Source organism: Rhinolophus sinicus, linkage group LG04, assembly GCF_036562045.2.
Source record: "Rhinolophus sinicus isolate RSC01 linkage group LG04, ASM3656204v1, whole genome shotgun sequence".
NCBI lineage: Eukaryota > Metazoa > Chordata > Mammalia > Chiroptera > Rhinolophidae > Rhinolophus > Rhinolophus sinicus.
In genome coordinates this window covers 141,927,312-141,942,972 of record NC_133754.1, presented here as the reverse complement: position 1 = coordinate 141,942,972, position 15,661 = coordinate 141,927,312, and the positions used below count along the sequence as shown (strand labels likewise).

The 15,661-nt window shown below is 39.3% G+C and overlaps 1 protein-coding gene across 4 annotated transcripts in view; it reads right to left on the bottom strand.

Moving 5' to 3' along the window:
- Positions 1 to 15,661, bottom strand: part of ENTREP1 (endosomal transmembrane epsin interactor 1) — a 60,837-nt gene that overhangs the window by 23,468 nt on the left and 21,708 nt on the right. For 3 of the 4 annotated variants that reach the window (XM_074330534.1, XM_074330530.1, XM_074330531.1), the window contains exon 3: positions 1,061 to 1,171. The exons of the other annotated variant lie outside the window; for it this stretch is intronic. In XM_074330534.1, coding sequence (XP_074186635.1) covers positions 1,061 to 1,171 — 111 coding nt within the window. The remainder of the gene's footprint in view (positions 1 to 1,060; positions 1,172 to 15,661) is intronic. 4 annotated transcript variants of the gene reach the window in all.

Genomic DNA, 15,661 nt, shown 5'->3' with positions numbered 1-15,661 from the left:
TCCACTTCTGGGTATATACCCCAAAGAATTGAAAGCAGGGTCTCACGTGGATATTTGTAAACCCCTTTTCATAGCACAATTGTTCACAATAACACCAAAAGAGAAAAGCAACCCAATTGTCCACTGATGGATGAACAGATAAACAAAATGTGTCATATACATACAATGAAATATGATTCAGCCTTAAAAAGGAAAGAAATTCTGACACATGCTACAGCATGGATAAACTTTAAGGACATTATGCTAAGAGAAATAAGCCAGTCACAAAAAAAAAAAAAAAAAAAAAAAAAAAAACTGTATGATTCCACTTATATGAAGTACCCAGGGCAGTCAAATTCACAGAGTCAGAAAGAAGAAGAGCGGTTGTCAGCGGCTGGGGATGCGGGAATGGAGAGTTGTTTAATATGTACAGTTTCAGTTTTGCAAGATGTAAAGAGTCCTGGAGATTGGTTGCTCAACACTGTAAATGTACTTCACACTACTGTATGGTTAGGGTGATAAACGTTACGTGCATTAAGCCACAATTAAAACTTAGAAAAAAATTAACAGGTAGCACAGGTCCAAAACCTCTTATACACAATTCTAAAATCCAAAAAGCTCGGAAAACCAAGTTTCCATTACCTGGGTGCTACCGAATAAACAGTGCATGTATCACGTTTATCTTCTAAAAAGTCTGAACAACTCTGAATGCTGAAACACACCTGGCCTCCAAAGGTAATGGATAAAGCACTGCTGACCTCTATTCTGATAATATTCATGTTTCCTCGTTAGATGAAAGCAAACAGATATTGATTGTGGACACCTAATCCATCCATTCACTAATGATGCTTTGTATTACTGTGCTTCTGGAGTTCTGTTGGTTGGCCCCTGCTTTGGAAAAAAAAAATAATGGACAACCTGAGTAAAATAATTAGCAGGCAGCTTCCTTTTAGCGACTTCAGGTTTCACTTTAGGACACGGCCTGGTGCTGGATGTTGCCAGCCACACACTAGCATCCGAGGAAAGCCAGACAGGCCAGGGCCGGCCAGCCCCAGGGCACTGTGATTTCAGGACTGCTTACCAGATCACACCTGGGCACACTGGACACAAACTGGGCCCCTTGGCAGCCTAGGATGAATCCAGCTAAATTTAAGAGGACACACACCACAGAAAGCAGCACAAACAGGTTTACCTGAAATGGCAAGAAAACCATAGTTAGAAAAAGACGAGAGTTAAATTCCAAAAGAGTTTTTTCTCAATAACACAAACTCACATTCTCTTCCTAGACGAAACATTTTTCTAAAAGTCAGAGCCATGTTTTTCGTGTCCAAACATGTTTTTTTTTTCCACTTTTTAGAATTGTTTAAATGTGCTCAGGAATGCCATTGACTTTCAACTCTTCTCAGTAATTTCAAGTCCCTATTTTATTTTTTTTCTTTGTAAATAAGGGCGTTCTGACTCCCTATCTTTTATCTTTTACATTAAGCCATGGCTAGTTCCTCCTTGAGCCATTGTTATTTTTTCGGAGTTTTGCAGGATCAAAGGTAAATAGACAAATGGAAAATTCTAGAATATAAGCAGAACCCAGGGAAGTCAAGGAGCTCAGAGCCATTACTAGACAGAAATCATTGTAAACAAGTGAAAATAAAGAAGAGGTGTGTGTTTTTTTTCAGTTCTGAACAGTTTAAGTACAAAAGAATAAGTATAGAGTGTTCTCCCATGTGCTTTTCCCCACAGTTAAATGTTACCTAAATGATTAAGAATTGACAGAAATCAACTCGACAGAAGCCAGTATTGACTTGGTGCAAATTGGAGACTACAAAGGCTTTTCAACTTGAGGACTATTTATACCAATATCAACCCTCATCACAAATACAAAAGCAAGTATAAAATATTGGAATGATGACTATAGTGTTAGAACCATGCAGCATTTCAGGTAGCTGATACGTCAACTCTAATAAAGAAAGCTTGTTCTTTATTGTTAGTGTTCCAAGAAGCTTCCAAGCACCACCCCAAATGCAAGTTATGAGTCAATATTTAATACCACACGATGCCTCTTTTCCTAAGAGGAATTCTTTCTTCCTCTCCAAGAGGAGTCTGGCTTCTGCTTTTTGTTACTGTGTAAAACGACTATGCTCTCTGTCATCCAATCTTGGGGAAAATGCTGCCGGCAGCTGCTGTGTTACTGCTTCCCAGGCTAGATTCCTGAGTGTCTGTAGGACTTGACTTGAGCAGCCTGTACACATGGCCCCTCTTGCGCTGTGTTGTGAGCTTTGTGGAAAAGGAGAGTGCGTAACTGGCATAGGACAGAACCGGGTCTTCTCGCTTGGGCTTCTTCTATGCAGGGGCAGCTGCTACTCAGAGAGACCTTATCGATCTGGAATCCTCGCACCAGCGACACCGTTATTGTCACTACGGGGAAGACTTGCACTTTCCTTTGGAATATCAGATGCCTTAAAAAGAAAGTATGGTGATAATCCCTATGCCCACCGGCACACCACTAATCTTCATAATGAAAACTTAGCAGCATCAGATGTAAATGGGTGAGAGGCCATTACCCAACACTGAACCCCAAACCTCTTCATTAAAATCTGAAATCCAGCGCGTCAAGTGACACCATTAGGATAATCAATAGGCAAAGAACCTTTATCCAGAATATACACATAACTCAGTAATAAAAAGACAAACAACCCAAATTAAACACTGGGCAAAAGAATCGAACATATATTTCACAAAAGGAGATACAGGGATGGCCACAAAGCACATGAAAAGGTGTCAACATCGATAGTCATCATTAATGCAAATTAACACCATAATGAGATACCAGTTCACACCAAGGTTAAAATTAAGAAGACTGACCACAGCAAGTATGAGTGAGGAGGGGGAGCCCGTGGACTCCCAGGCATCACTTGTCCAGGTATAAAATGGTACCACCACTTTAGGAAAGTGTTTTCCAGTTTCTTAAAAATTAAATATAATTCTCTCATGCAGAGGAATCCCAAATAATTTAGGGCAGAGATTTTCTGTCCTCACCTCCCTACTCCTTAAGTGTGGGCTGCACAAGGTGAGTGCCTTCCAGAGAATTCAGCATGAAAAGAGGAAGAAGAGTCACTTTCTAATGGGGAAACCAGACACACGACGTCAAGTCACGTTAACATTGCCGGTAAGTCATTGGTGGATGGCATGTACCCTTGGGATGATATGATGAGAATGGCATTTTACCTCTGGTGCTCTTCCTACCCCAATACCCATAATAAGTCTAATCATGAGAAAAACAGCAGACAATCCCAGCTGAGGCACATTCTACAAAATACCTGACAAGTACTCCTCAAAACAGTCAAGGTCATCAAAAACAAGAAACATCTGAGACATGGTCACAGCCAAGAAGAGCCTAAACAGACCTAACAACTAAATGTAATGTGGTGTCCTAGGGTGGGATCATGGACAGAAAAAGGATATTAGGTGAAAACTAAGGAAATCTGAAGTGCATAGCTTTTTGTTGAAAATATGTGTCAGTATTGGTTCATTAATTGTGACAAATGTGCCATACTAATGTAAGGTGTCAATAACAGGGGAAATTAGGTGTGAGGTATATAGGACCACTCTGTACTATCTTTGCAATATTTCTGTAAATCTAAAACTATTCTAGCACAAAAATTTTATTTAAAAAAATGCAAAAAAAGTCTAAATATACACCTACTCGGTAACCTACAATTCCACTCCTAGAAAAAGACCCAGAGAAGTAAGTGCAATTGCCCACAAAAGAACTTACAGAAGAATGTTTATAGCAGCTTTATTCATATTAGACCAAAAATGAAAAGAACTCAAGCATCCAACAACAGGAGAATAAAAAAAATTGTGGTATTTTCAAACAGTGGAATACTTCCAGCAATAAAAAAGGACACACTACTGATGGACAGCAGCGTGAAGGTTAAAGACATTACATTGAGTAAAACAAGCCAGATACTGTATGACTCCAGTTACATAACGTTCAAGAACAGAAAAATATGATGGTGATAGAAACCAGAACAGTGGTTGCCCATTTTCATAAAAGAGGTGTGGAATAAAGCGACTGACTGGGAAGAGATAAGGGAATTTTCTGGAGTGATAAAAATGTTCTATATCTTCTTTTGGATATTGGCTACCTGGGTGTGTCCAACTGTCAAAACTTAGCTAACTGAACATTTATGACCTGGGATTTACATAAATAACTTTACATATTACATATATATATATATGATATATATAATATATATACAATATCACATATATATTATATATATTATATATTTATTTATTTTATATATATAAATATATATATGTGTATTTTTTATTTTTTTTTTAACTGAGGAAGAAAATCCTGAGTCCAGCTGCCGGGAAGGAGTGTGAGATCATACAGTGGATGGGGCTACTTCTGAAATGTCAGAACAACAAACAAGGTGAGAGAATGCCCCTGGGGATTCACTGCCTGTGAGGCTTCACTTTTCTCCTGCACTGAAGGGTCTGCCAATAAGAAGCTAGAGTCAAATCACCAGAATCCCACCCCTTGCAAAGCCCAGAATGAGCAGCTAAGCGGAGGCACATAGTATGTGTAAAAAATCACCATGTGCTGTTCCCCAGATTTATTCATGAACATGGTTTTTTAATTATATTATTACAACTCTGGCCAAACTGATTGGCCAAATAGCCACTTGAATTACTCTAGTATAAACCACTGTGCAAATATCAGACATGGGGGTTGTTAGGATACCAAGCATATGTCTTTCAGAGGTTGGATCAGGTTCAGGGGTACAAAATATTAGTTATCAGAGACCCATTTGGATTTACAGGGACCTTCAGAATGGACCGCTCTGGCTTTAACCTAGTTATAATGGTATAACTCCCAAAACCCAATTTTCCATCCCAAACATCACCGGATGGCGTCCCTTCAAACAGAAGACCGTGAAACATCAGCTACTAATGAAGAACATCACAGTCACAAAGCCCACTCAGCTATATCTGGAAAGAGGAAGAATTTATGTCGCTTATATTGTCATCATTCTTTCCTTTAAAAAAAGATCAGTGCTGCGATCTGAGTTTCTCTTTGTGGAAAGCACCTGATTGGGAAATCAGGAAACCTGGTTCAAATTCAGGCTTTCCCACTTGTTATCTTAGACAAGTGGTGCTTGTGATGTCTTAGGCAACCTCCGTGAGACTCACTTTTCTCATCTGTTAAACAGATCTATCTTTCAACCTACCTCACAAGATTATTGAGAGAATAAGACAAATTTATATCTATGAAAGTCCGTTGTAAAAGTACAAAATACTATGTGAGAAGTTGTCTGATGATTAACCATAACCATAGGCATTTCCTCTTTGGGTGAGTAGCTTTGCTATTGCACAGTGAATTGCACCAAGTCTGCTACCAGCATTTTGTTCTTATGTTTGTGACACACCTGAATTTATGGCAGCTGGAAAGGGTACTCCATTGTAAGAATAATCTGCAGGTATATTGTTTCCAAAACTTCTCTCTAAAAAGAATTCTTTCCGCAGTCTGCTTTAGGAACGCACTCCAGGCTTCCGTTCAATTCACCATTTTAAACCTATTCATTTTTAAACTACCTTGACTACCCTGCTCTCTTCCCAGGGAGGCTATATGAATGGGGCTCCTTTGCCCTCTGGCCTCTAGTTATGTTTAACTCCCAATAGGGAGCCCTGACAGAAGATGTAAGGGAACAAGGAGAGTGGGGTTAATGTAGTTGTTTTCCTGGTTCTTTCTCTGCTGCCTCAGGCTGGCTGTGTCCCTCTGTGGAAAGCCACAGGTCCTGTCAAGGGGTCCTCTGTACATGATTCCAACTTCCAGATTTTGGCCACTGCTTCCTCTTCTCTCGTCAGGCCTGGTGGTAGTAACAGCGTCCCTGTTCCCTACACCCTGCACATACCTTTGTGAACAGGCTCTATATTAACCTCTTGTCAAGTTATAATTTTATTGTGTCATCTGTGTCCTGCTGAGACTTGACTGACACAACTTCTCTATAAAACTTTTCCTTATATTTAACCTAAATTTTTTCCTGCTCTTTGAGCCTAGTTCCTATTGATCTCACTTCAAATTTATCATCACCTACCTAAGGAGGTGAATGCCATGAGTTACAGTTCCTGAATTCTACTGGAGCCAATTCATCATTGGGATTTACCATCCAAAAACAGAAAAGCCCAGAGCTCATGGAGAAATGTCCTTCTAGAACTTGTATTGTAGACATGAAAGATAATGGGACCAAAAAAGTAGAGGGCTTGGCCCACTGCACCCTATGGCTTTTAAGGATAAGATGCAAAATCTATCCATATAAGGGTGAGATACACAATCCCAAGGTCCATAGATCAGGTCCTCTCCCAAGGACTAGCAACACGAGTGAAGCCTTTCATGCGTTGGGTATTATTATTACTAACTTGAATCATGACTATTTTATAACACTTATATACCAGGTGGCTTGATAAGAAAGGTATTATGTTTTCAATTCTGTATTTGGAATTCACCTCAACTCTGATCTTTTGCAATTGTGCCTTCAGATTTTAATTAAATGACCCAATAAAAGAATGTTTGGAGAACCTGAGGCTATCAAGAAGAAACATCACTTTCAATTTGCCTGTTCCTACCTGCTAAAAGCCCCTCATAATCCCCATCACATAATATCATTAAATAATTATGCCTATCACAGCTTGGTATTGTTGAATGTTTTTTTGATATAGATTTCATTCTCTAAATAGGTTGACCTTTCCCTACTGCCTAAGGACTTTTATTTCACTTCTTACTCCCCTACTGCTCCAAGCTCAAGATACAACCAAAACTGAAATATGCCTGCTTAAATAAATAATTCCAGTAACTGTGTGAAGGTAGAGTAGTTTTAAAATGAGTAGGTTTAAAATGGTGAATTGAACATAAGCATTTAATTCTACTAATCCCTGAAAACTCATTAAAATGGCAGTAAAGGAAAAAGTTCAAATGCAGAAATCCATAAACACAGAGAAAATGGGAAAACAGCAACAAAATCCATAAAGAGAAAATGGGAAAACAGCAACAAAATCCATAAAGAGAAAATGGGAAAACAGCAACAAAATTTTAGAAGCTAGAACACCCCCGGTCAAGTGTGAATTGACTCAGTGGTCCTGAGAAAATGGAATCCTACAATAGCAATGAAGAAAGACAAAACTCAATAGGATTTACTACTCAGAATCTAAAAACAGGACTGATTGAGAGTCTAAAAAACAGTTCGAAAATGGTACAACCACTATGGAAAACTATTGGCGGTTTCTTATAAAGTTAAATATACACCACCCTATGATCCAGCAATTCACTTTTAGGTAGATACTCAGGACAAATCAATGCATATGTCCACAAAAAGACAAGTAAAAGAACGTTCATAGCAACTAATTCATAATAACCATAAACTAAAAACAATGTAAATGTCCAAGAATAGGAGAATGGATAAACAGATTATAGTATACTCATAGATGGAATGAAATCAGTGTTATGATCTGAATGTGTGTGTCCCCCAAAATTCATATGTTGAAATCCTAACCCCCGAGATGATGGTATTAAAAGGTGGGGCTTTTGGAAGGTGATTCGGTCTTGAGGGTGGAGCCCTCATGAAAGGGATTAGTGACCTTTTGTCTGTATCTATGTGTGTGGGTGTATTTTTTCTATTTAAATATCAAAAACTCACCAAATTCTTTCCTCATGAGGAAAAACATCTCAAAAACTTTTCGTTTAAAAAATACTAATACTGTCTCAATACTTTTCTTTCACATTCATTTTTTTTAATTTCCCAAGAAAATATCACTGGTACTCATTTAATCACCATGCCTTCTTTTTTCCACATGCAGCCTTTTCTACTGCTCAAAATAAATAGAAAACAAAATATACTTTTCTCACATGGGGCACAAAATCTGAACCTAAAACATAGGTGGTCTTAAATAATACTGAATGAATGAATAATTGAATGAATGAATACATCAATCACTCAGTGAACAAATGAAAGCAAATTGATTCTTTATGATAAACACCACATAGAGGGTCTCAAGCATTCTCACTAATATTCTGGAACATATACAGACAGGCCCTGAAACGCAAACACAAAATTTATTCTCACGGCTTGAATGAAAATGGCTGCTACCATTGCTCTGGATGGGAACTCACCACTTCCTGGGGAAGGAAGATGGGAAGGGTTGGTGTCATGCTGGGCATCAGGCGGAGTCTCTGCTCCCACTCCCCATACAAGAACGCAGGATATGGTGAGGCCAAAAAGGAACACCCACGGAGCCATAGATGGGGGAGTCATACCACTATATTCTCTCTGGCGGCACTATACTCTCACTGGAGGCTGGATCCACACTGTCCGCAAACCGCCATCCGCGCTTACCAGCCCAGGCCGCCATCTTCTTGCTAGCCCCCATCCTTTCTCCTCTCCATCTCCTTCTAGCGTAGCCACAGCAGTTATATTAGTGGCCAATGGCTCACTGGTTACAGCTGACGGCCAACTAGCCACAGCTGATGGCCATCCAATCACATTGATGGCCATTTACTACCTGAGCCAGCACCTGTCTATGTGAGGCCGAGAGCCTGGAAACTACTTTCTGAGGCTCTGCCTCCACAGTTGGGACTCCTGTCCCATTATTGTGAAGAAAGAAGGAGTAGGGGTAGCAGGTAAGTAGGTGGAAGCACAACCTTAGAATTCAGGTTACATTTTCTGTTAAAAGAAGAATGTCCTGTGATCTGGCTGGAAATCTAACTGACATTTTAACATTTATGTTCTCGGAGACATAGAGTCCAAGCTCCAAACCACTCACCGATTAGTCACTGGTTTGTAAGACAAATTCCACAGAACCAATGATTGTTAATGTAACTGCATATGTGACTCTTAATATTTAAAATTTTATTTCAGTTTGGGGAAGCAAAGATGTAGAATCATGAGCAAAGTTACCTGAACAGAACACAATGAGCTGGGGGAAGAAAAACTGAAGACAAGACATCAAACTGAAATCTTCCTGAAGTAGTTTAGCAAAATGAATGTTCTGATTGACCACCCAGCACCATGACAACCAGCAAAACATAATAAATCACAACCACTCACAAAGCCCAGATTCTTGCTGCTTTCCTGTTTCGGGAGCTCACACATGCACTGGCTTGGTCTGTCTGTGTGCTTTTCATCCTTAGACCCCAAGACAACCTATTCCCAGGCTTCACTCCCGTGACACCCTTTAAACTTCTTCCAGAAACTTGGCAGACATATTTCTAACATCCAGACTGGTTTTCCTTGCCAACAAGCCAAACATAGGCCCATTGCTCTGAACATAACCAGCTGTCTCTCTTTCCTCTCAGAGATGTTTAAGTCATGTTAGATTTACTCATGTTACAGCTGTACAAAGATTTTCTTTTTATAAAGTGTTTAAAATATAGTAACATTAATTTCCAATTCCTTTTGCAACAGGAGTGAAAGGCTTCTTCCTCTCTCCACCAAAATAAGACACAATTTTTCATCAGTTTGGGAACAGCTTCAAGATGAGCAACCGATAGTTGCTAATTCCTGATGAAAACGTACAAATCTCAGAGGTAGTTTCAAGGCTCCTTGCTTGTGAAAAAGGAATTCTGCCCTTCCGGTGGTCCTTTCCCCCATTCTCTTGCAGAACCCACGTCTCCCCGGGCTCCCTTTCAGCACAGGCCCCTCATTTCTCAGGAAACTGACTTTTCTCATGACCCAAGCAACCAGGCATAACAAACAAAGGGGATGCCTTCAGCATGTGTCTGGCTCCGTATTCCCCAGTACGACTTAGACAGCTCTGCCATGCCTAAATTAATATGTTCTCATCAGGAATGCGGCTACGACCAGGAGGAAAACATCCTAAGGAGAACCTTAAAAGAAATAAATTAAATGAGACTCTCAAAAGAAATAATCAGAAGGTTACGTGACACATAAGCTTGGCTATTCAAACAAGGTGAAAGAGTCAGGATGTAGTCTGCTATGCCTCTTGGGAAGAAGGTGGCAGAAGAAAATTTGGATTTGAAGACAAAGGCAGCTGAAAGTTAGTTCTAAATAAAATTGTACATCTATGAATCCTGAGACATCACTTTCCTTATTCCATTACTCTTTTCTCCTTTCCTTTGTACTTCTCTAATTTGTGTGCTCTTCTTGCTTCTGGCCTCTTCTCTACTGCTGTTAGTTTCTCGAGATTTAGTAAGTTAGAGAGTCGGATCTTATGACTCCCCAGCAATGATGATCACAGCTTTTTGAGAAGAAAAACTCAGAGTCAAGTTTCCAAAAATGGCTACCATCAAGTCCCGCTCTGTAATCACAGGCTGTTTCTCACAGCAAGAGGTGAAATCCAATCCATAAAATGGAATATTATCCAGCTGTAAAAAGGAAGTACTGACATACACTACAACAGAAATGAACCCTGAAAACATTATGCTAATAGAAACAAGCTAGATACAAAAGGACAAATATCATATGATTATATTTATAGGAGGTCAAATTCATAGAGACAGAAAGTAGAATGGTGGTTAATGGGTACAGAGTTTTTGTTTGGAATGATTAAAAAGTTCTGGAAATGGAATTGCGCCTAATGGCACCTTCTGAGATGTGTTTTCCCGGCCCTGTCTCTCAGCAGACAACCAGAGGCTGGAATGTCTGCTAACCCCCAACATGGTATGCCTCGGATTGGTTACTAGGGGTCCTTTAAAGAGTAGCTCTGGAAAAAGCAATGGGGAGAGTCGCTTTCCTGTTGAGGCATGGCCGTCTAGACAAGCTGCAGGGCTGGGTGAGGTAATCAGAAATCCGTAAGTCTGTGCTTGTTAGATTTGATCACTCTTTACGGGTGTAAGAAAAGCCGGTCTGGAGTTGCTAAATGTTGTGTTAATTTTACTATTTGCTTAGAGTTGAATAAAAATAAAAACACTTTGTGGACAAAAAAAAAGTTCTGGAAATGGATAGTGCTAATAGTTGTACAGTGTGAATATACTTCATGCCATTGAAGGTATAAAAATGATCATTTTATGATATTTTACCACAATTTTAAAGAATCACAAACAAAAAAAGAAAGAAAGGAAAAGAAATGGCGTCCCATTCCCAATTGCCTTCCCCTTGATGCCAAGCTAGCCTTAGGAACTTGTGTGACCAATAGAATGCAGCAGAAGTGACATTCTGGGACACACAAGGCAAGATTATAAGAAGCCTGGGCCTCTTGGAACACTTATCTGAGACCCTCCCCCGCCCCAGAACCTACCCACTATGCAGAGTGGCTGTTACATGAGGAGGTCACATGTTCATGCTCTAGTCAGCAGCCCTTGCTAACCTCTCAGATGTGCCTTTTATATCAATACTGAAATGTGTACGGATGAAATGTTGTTAAGGGCTGGGGTTTATTTCAAAACAACCCACTGGTTAGGGGTGTAGATGAGGCAAGTCTGACATGGGTTAATGATTACTGTCGCGGGGCAATGGATACGAGGGGGTTTGCGGTGTGTCTCTTAGATTAGGAGTCTATTTGAAATTGACATCAAAAGAAGAAGGAAGAGGAGAAGAAGGAGGAGAAAATGGAAGAGGAGAAGGAGGAAAGGAATCAGAAAGAGGAGAAGAGGGAAAAGAAAAGAAAGAAAGGAGATAGAAAGGGGAAGAAGATAAAGGAGACAGAGGAGAAAAAGAAATAAACCAATTTGACTCATCTCTTTACAAAGTCAATTCCTAGAAAAAGGAAAAAAAGTGGCAGAAGAGTATTCTAGAATACACAAGACTAAAGAGACAATAATCAAATGAAATGACTGAACATTGATTGGATCCTGGATTTAAAAAAAAAGGTTACACAGGAGTAGTCACGTTTTGATAATATATCAAGCTGTACACATATACATATAGAAGTGTACACAAATCATACTTCAGTTAAAAAGATTTTTCATTAAGAATAATTTATACAGCATTTTGGAGTGACGGGAAATTTAAACATGGGCTGACTATTAGATGACATTAGGAAATTACTGACCATTTTCTTAGTTATGATAATGCTATTATGGTGAGGTAAAAGAATGTCTTATTTTTAGAAGCTGCCTCCTAAAGTATATAGGAGTAAAGAACCATGATGTCTGAAACTTTGAAATAGTTCAATGTAAAATCTTAACTTATGTATAGGCATAGCAAACATAGCAAAACATTAACAGCTACTGAATCTCAGTTGGAGGTATACGAGAATTTGTTGTGGTATTTGCTCAACTTTTCTGTAAATTTGAGAATTTTCATAGTAAGACACATAATAAAAAATATTGGAGACTTTTTCAGGTGCTAAAGTAACAAGAAGTAGCATTTGTCTACCAGCTAATACTAGTGAACTTCTGTCTAAAATAGCTAGATAATCTGCCTGGGGGTGTGAAGTTCCTGGTGGAATATTCCTCACAAGGTCAGGTCTTCTTTTCGGCATAGTGGGGTCATCTGCCTGCTTTTCTCAAACACACCCTAAAATAAAGCCTATCCATCACTAAGGCCGACTCAGTTGCACAGAGCTCCCGGGCAGCTCTCCCTCACAGACAAGTCTGTTATGGAAAGAGACTCACACAATGAAGGCAGTGATTAAAAGCATAAATCATTCTAGTTATGACTGAAGAACTAGACTGGTAATATTTGTAATGTTTGCAATAGTTTTTAATAATAATAAACACATAACTGAGAATCATGTATTAACCCACTAATTCTATGAGATATTAGTATTCTCATTCTGAGGAAACTGAGGCACAGAGAGGTTAAGTAATTTGCCCAAGGTCACATAGCTAGAAGTGGCAGAGTTAGGATGCAGTTTCAGGTGGTCTGTCTCTAAAGTCCATGCTCTTAGGAGAAATTACAGCAAACATAAAGAAGCAGAACATCTATAAAAAGGGACAAATCAGAGATCAAAAAAGAGTTTCTGAACATTAAAATACATAATTATCAAAATAAATACTTCAATAGGATGTCAGGAGAAAAACAAAAAAATACCCAGAATGTGAATTAAAAAAGCCAAAGAAATAGAAAATGTGAGACTGTGAAAAGCTAGGAAACAAAGAGGCTCAATTCAAGAGGTCCAATATCTGATTGTTAAATGTTTTAGAAAGAAAGAGCAGAACAAATTGAAGGAAGGAAATAATCAAAGAAACTAAAAAATTACTCAGTGTTAAAGAAAGACATGTCTGACACTTCATCAAAATTAAAAACTTTTGTGCTTCAGAAGACACCATCAAAAAAGTAAAAAGATAACCCACAGAATGAGAGAAATTATTTATAAATAATTTATCTGATAAGGACCTGTAAAAAAAAAAAAGACGAATAATCCAATTTAAAAATGGGCAAAGGATCTGAATAGACATTTCTCCAACGAAGACATGCAAATATCAGTAAGTACATGAAAAGATGCTCAACATCAAATCAAAACCACAGTGAGATGCCACTTCACACCCATAAGGATGGCTATAATAAAAAAAATACAGACAATGACAAGTGTTGTCAAGATGTGGAGAAATTGTATACACTGCTGATTTGAATGTAAACAGGCACAGCCACTTCAGAAAACAGTTCCTTAAAGGGTTAAACAGAGTTACCGTACGACTCAGCAATTCTACTCCTAAGCATACAGCCAAGAGAAATAAAAGCACGTCTATAGAAAAAACTAGTACCCTAATGCTCACTGCAGCATTCTTCATAATAACCCAAAAGTAGGAACGTCCATCAACTGATGAATAAATAAAATGTGGCATATCTATCAATGGAATATTATTCAAAAAGGGGAAAAGTACTAATCCATGCTGCAACATGGATTACCCTTTAAAACATTATGCTAAAAAAAAAAAAAAATCTGCCAAGTGAAAGAAGCCAGTTACAAAAGATCACATAATATGTGATTCCATTTATTTGAAATACCCAGAATATACAAACTTATAGAGACAAAAACTGCATTGCGGTTTCCTAGGGCTGGGAGTATTGGGAGGAAATCAGGAATGATTTCCAATGGATACAGGGTTTCTTTTGGGGGTGATGAAAAGGTTCTACAATCGATGGTGGAAATGTTTGCACAAGTCTGTGAACATGCTAACCACTGATGTGTACACTTTAAATGTTATGGTATGTCAATTTTATGTCAATAAATCTGTTAAAAAATAAGCAGCAAGATGATCTCTGAGATTAGGTATCTTTTTTTTTTTTTTTTTTTTTTTGTCAACCAGAAAAAGAAAAGAGTCATTTAAGAACTCCAGAGAAAAACATAAATATAGCTTTCAGAGTTACGGTCCAAAGCTGAAGCAAATTAAAATGAGACATAATACTGAGCAAATAATAGAGAACAAGAAAAAAAATAATGGATTTGACTTGGATATTTGAAACTGTCCTCCCTCAAGTGATACATGGGTTACATTTCCTTCTCTCTAGATCTGATCATTCTTCCTGGTGCTACAGTAAATAATCTAGTTGGTCCCTTGAACAAGCAGGACTCATGGTTCCCATGAGTCAACAGGAAACCACTTTGCTCTCTTCCCCAGTGTTGTTCAAGCCCACTTTGTAGGGCTAGTTCTTCCTGACCCCTCAGATGAAATTTGGGGCTGGACCCATGACTTCTCTTGTCACTACCAGATACAAAAAGTACCCCAGTCACTTCAAGTCACAAAAAGTCTCACTTCAGCCATTAAAATATCCAGACCTGTGTCCCAGTCAAAACGTGGAACTTTATCTAAATTTCAGCTTCTCTTCTCATCGGGCTGATGACTATGGGAAGCAAGCTAGCCTGCAGTGGGGAAGGAAGGGAGTGATGCAGTCTTCCTGATTTCCCTACTTTGTGTGTCTATGTCTCCCCAGCGTGCTCACCACAGCTCTGTCATTTAGGAGAGGGGGGAGAGAGGGGGAGGCCAGGGCACGATGGTAAACAGGTAAGGGACAGTGGGAGCTCACCTGACTGTTCACATCTGCGTCGGTACGTGCTTGCAGAGGACTCTCTCCTGAATGGGGTTCCACTGTCTCCTCTGAGGTATCTATTGCTGTGCCTGTGTTCCCTTGACGTGGGCATCCAGCAGTGAAGGCTGTGGTCTCACAAGGGGCTCACCGGGACAGGATCTAAACTCACCCCAGGTCTGTTCTCTCCTGCAGGGCCCATCTGGTCAGCTGGCAGTATGCATGCTGGGCTAAGCCTGTGACAGTACACTTATTGCCCAACTGCTGTCTTTAACTCTGAGGCTACCAGGTACTCCAACCAGCCCTTTAAAATCCCCCAGGCATGTGTCTGACACCAGTCCAGTCCACCATCAAGGGACCCATATCAGGTTCTCCAAGTGCTTATCTTTAAGCACCTCTCCGCTCCCCATGGGGAGGTAGAACTCAAAATGCCACAGCAATTCAGTAACTTTCTGGAAAACATGTGTCGCTTTAATCCCTAATCTTTTTATAGGCTGGGAATGGAGATCAGCTAAGGATTGTGAAACTGATTTTTCACTCAGAAGCTTTGTAAGTCCTGCTCAGAGAGTCTAACATACACCGATATGTGAGCGCTATAGGCTTGTGCTCTATTGCAGCCTCACGTGAATCTGGAAATAAAGGATCCGATTCTAACATCCGGGTGCAATCACGTTCACATAAATGCTATTATTGGTTTTCCCTATTTTATAAGCAATTTACAGGCAAAGTGTGAGTGGTATAATATAGTTTAA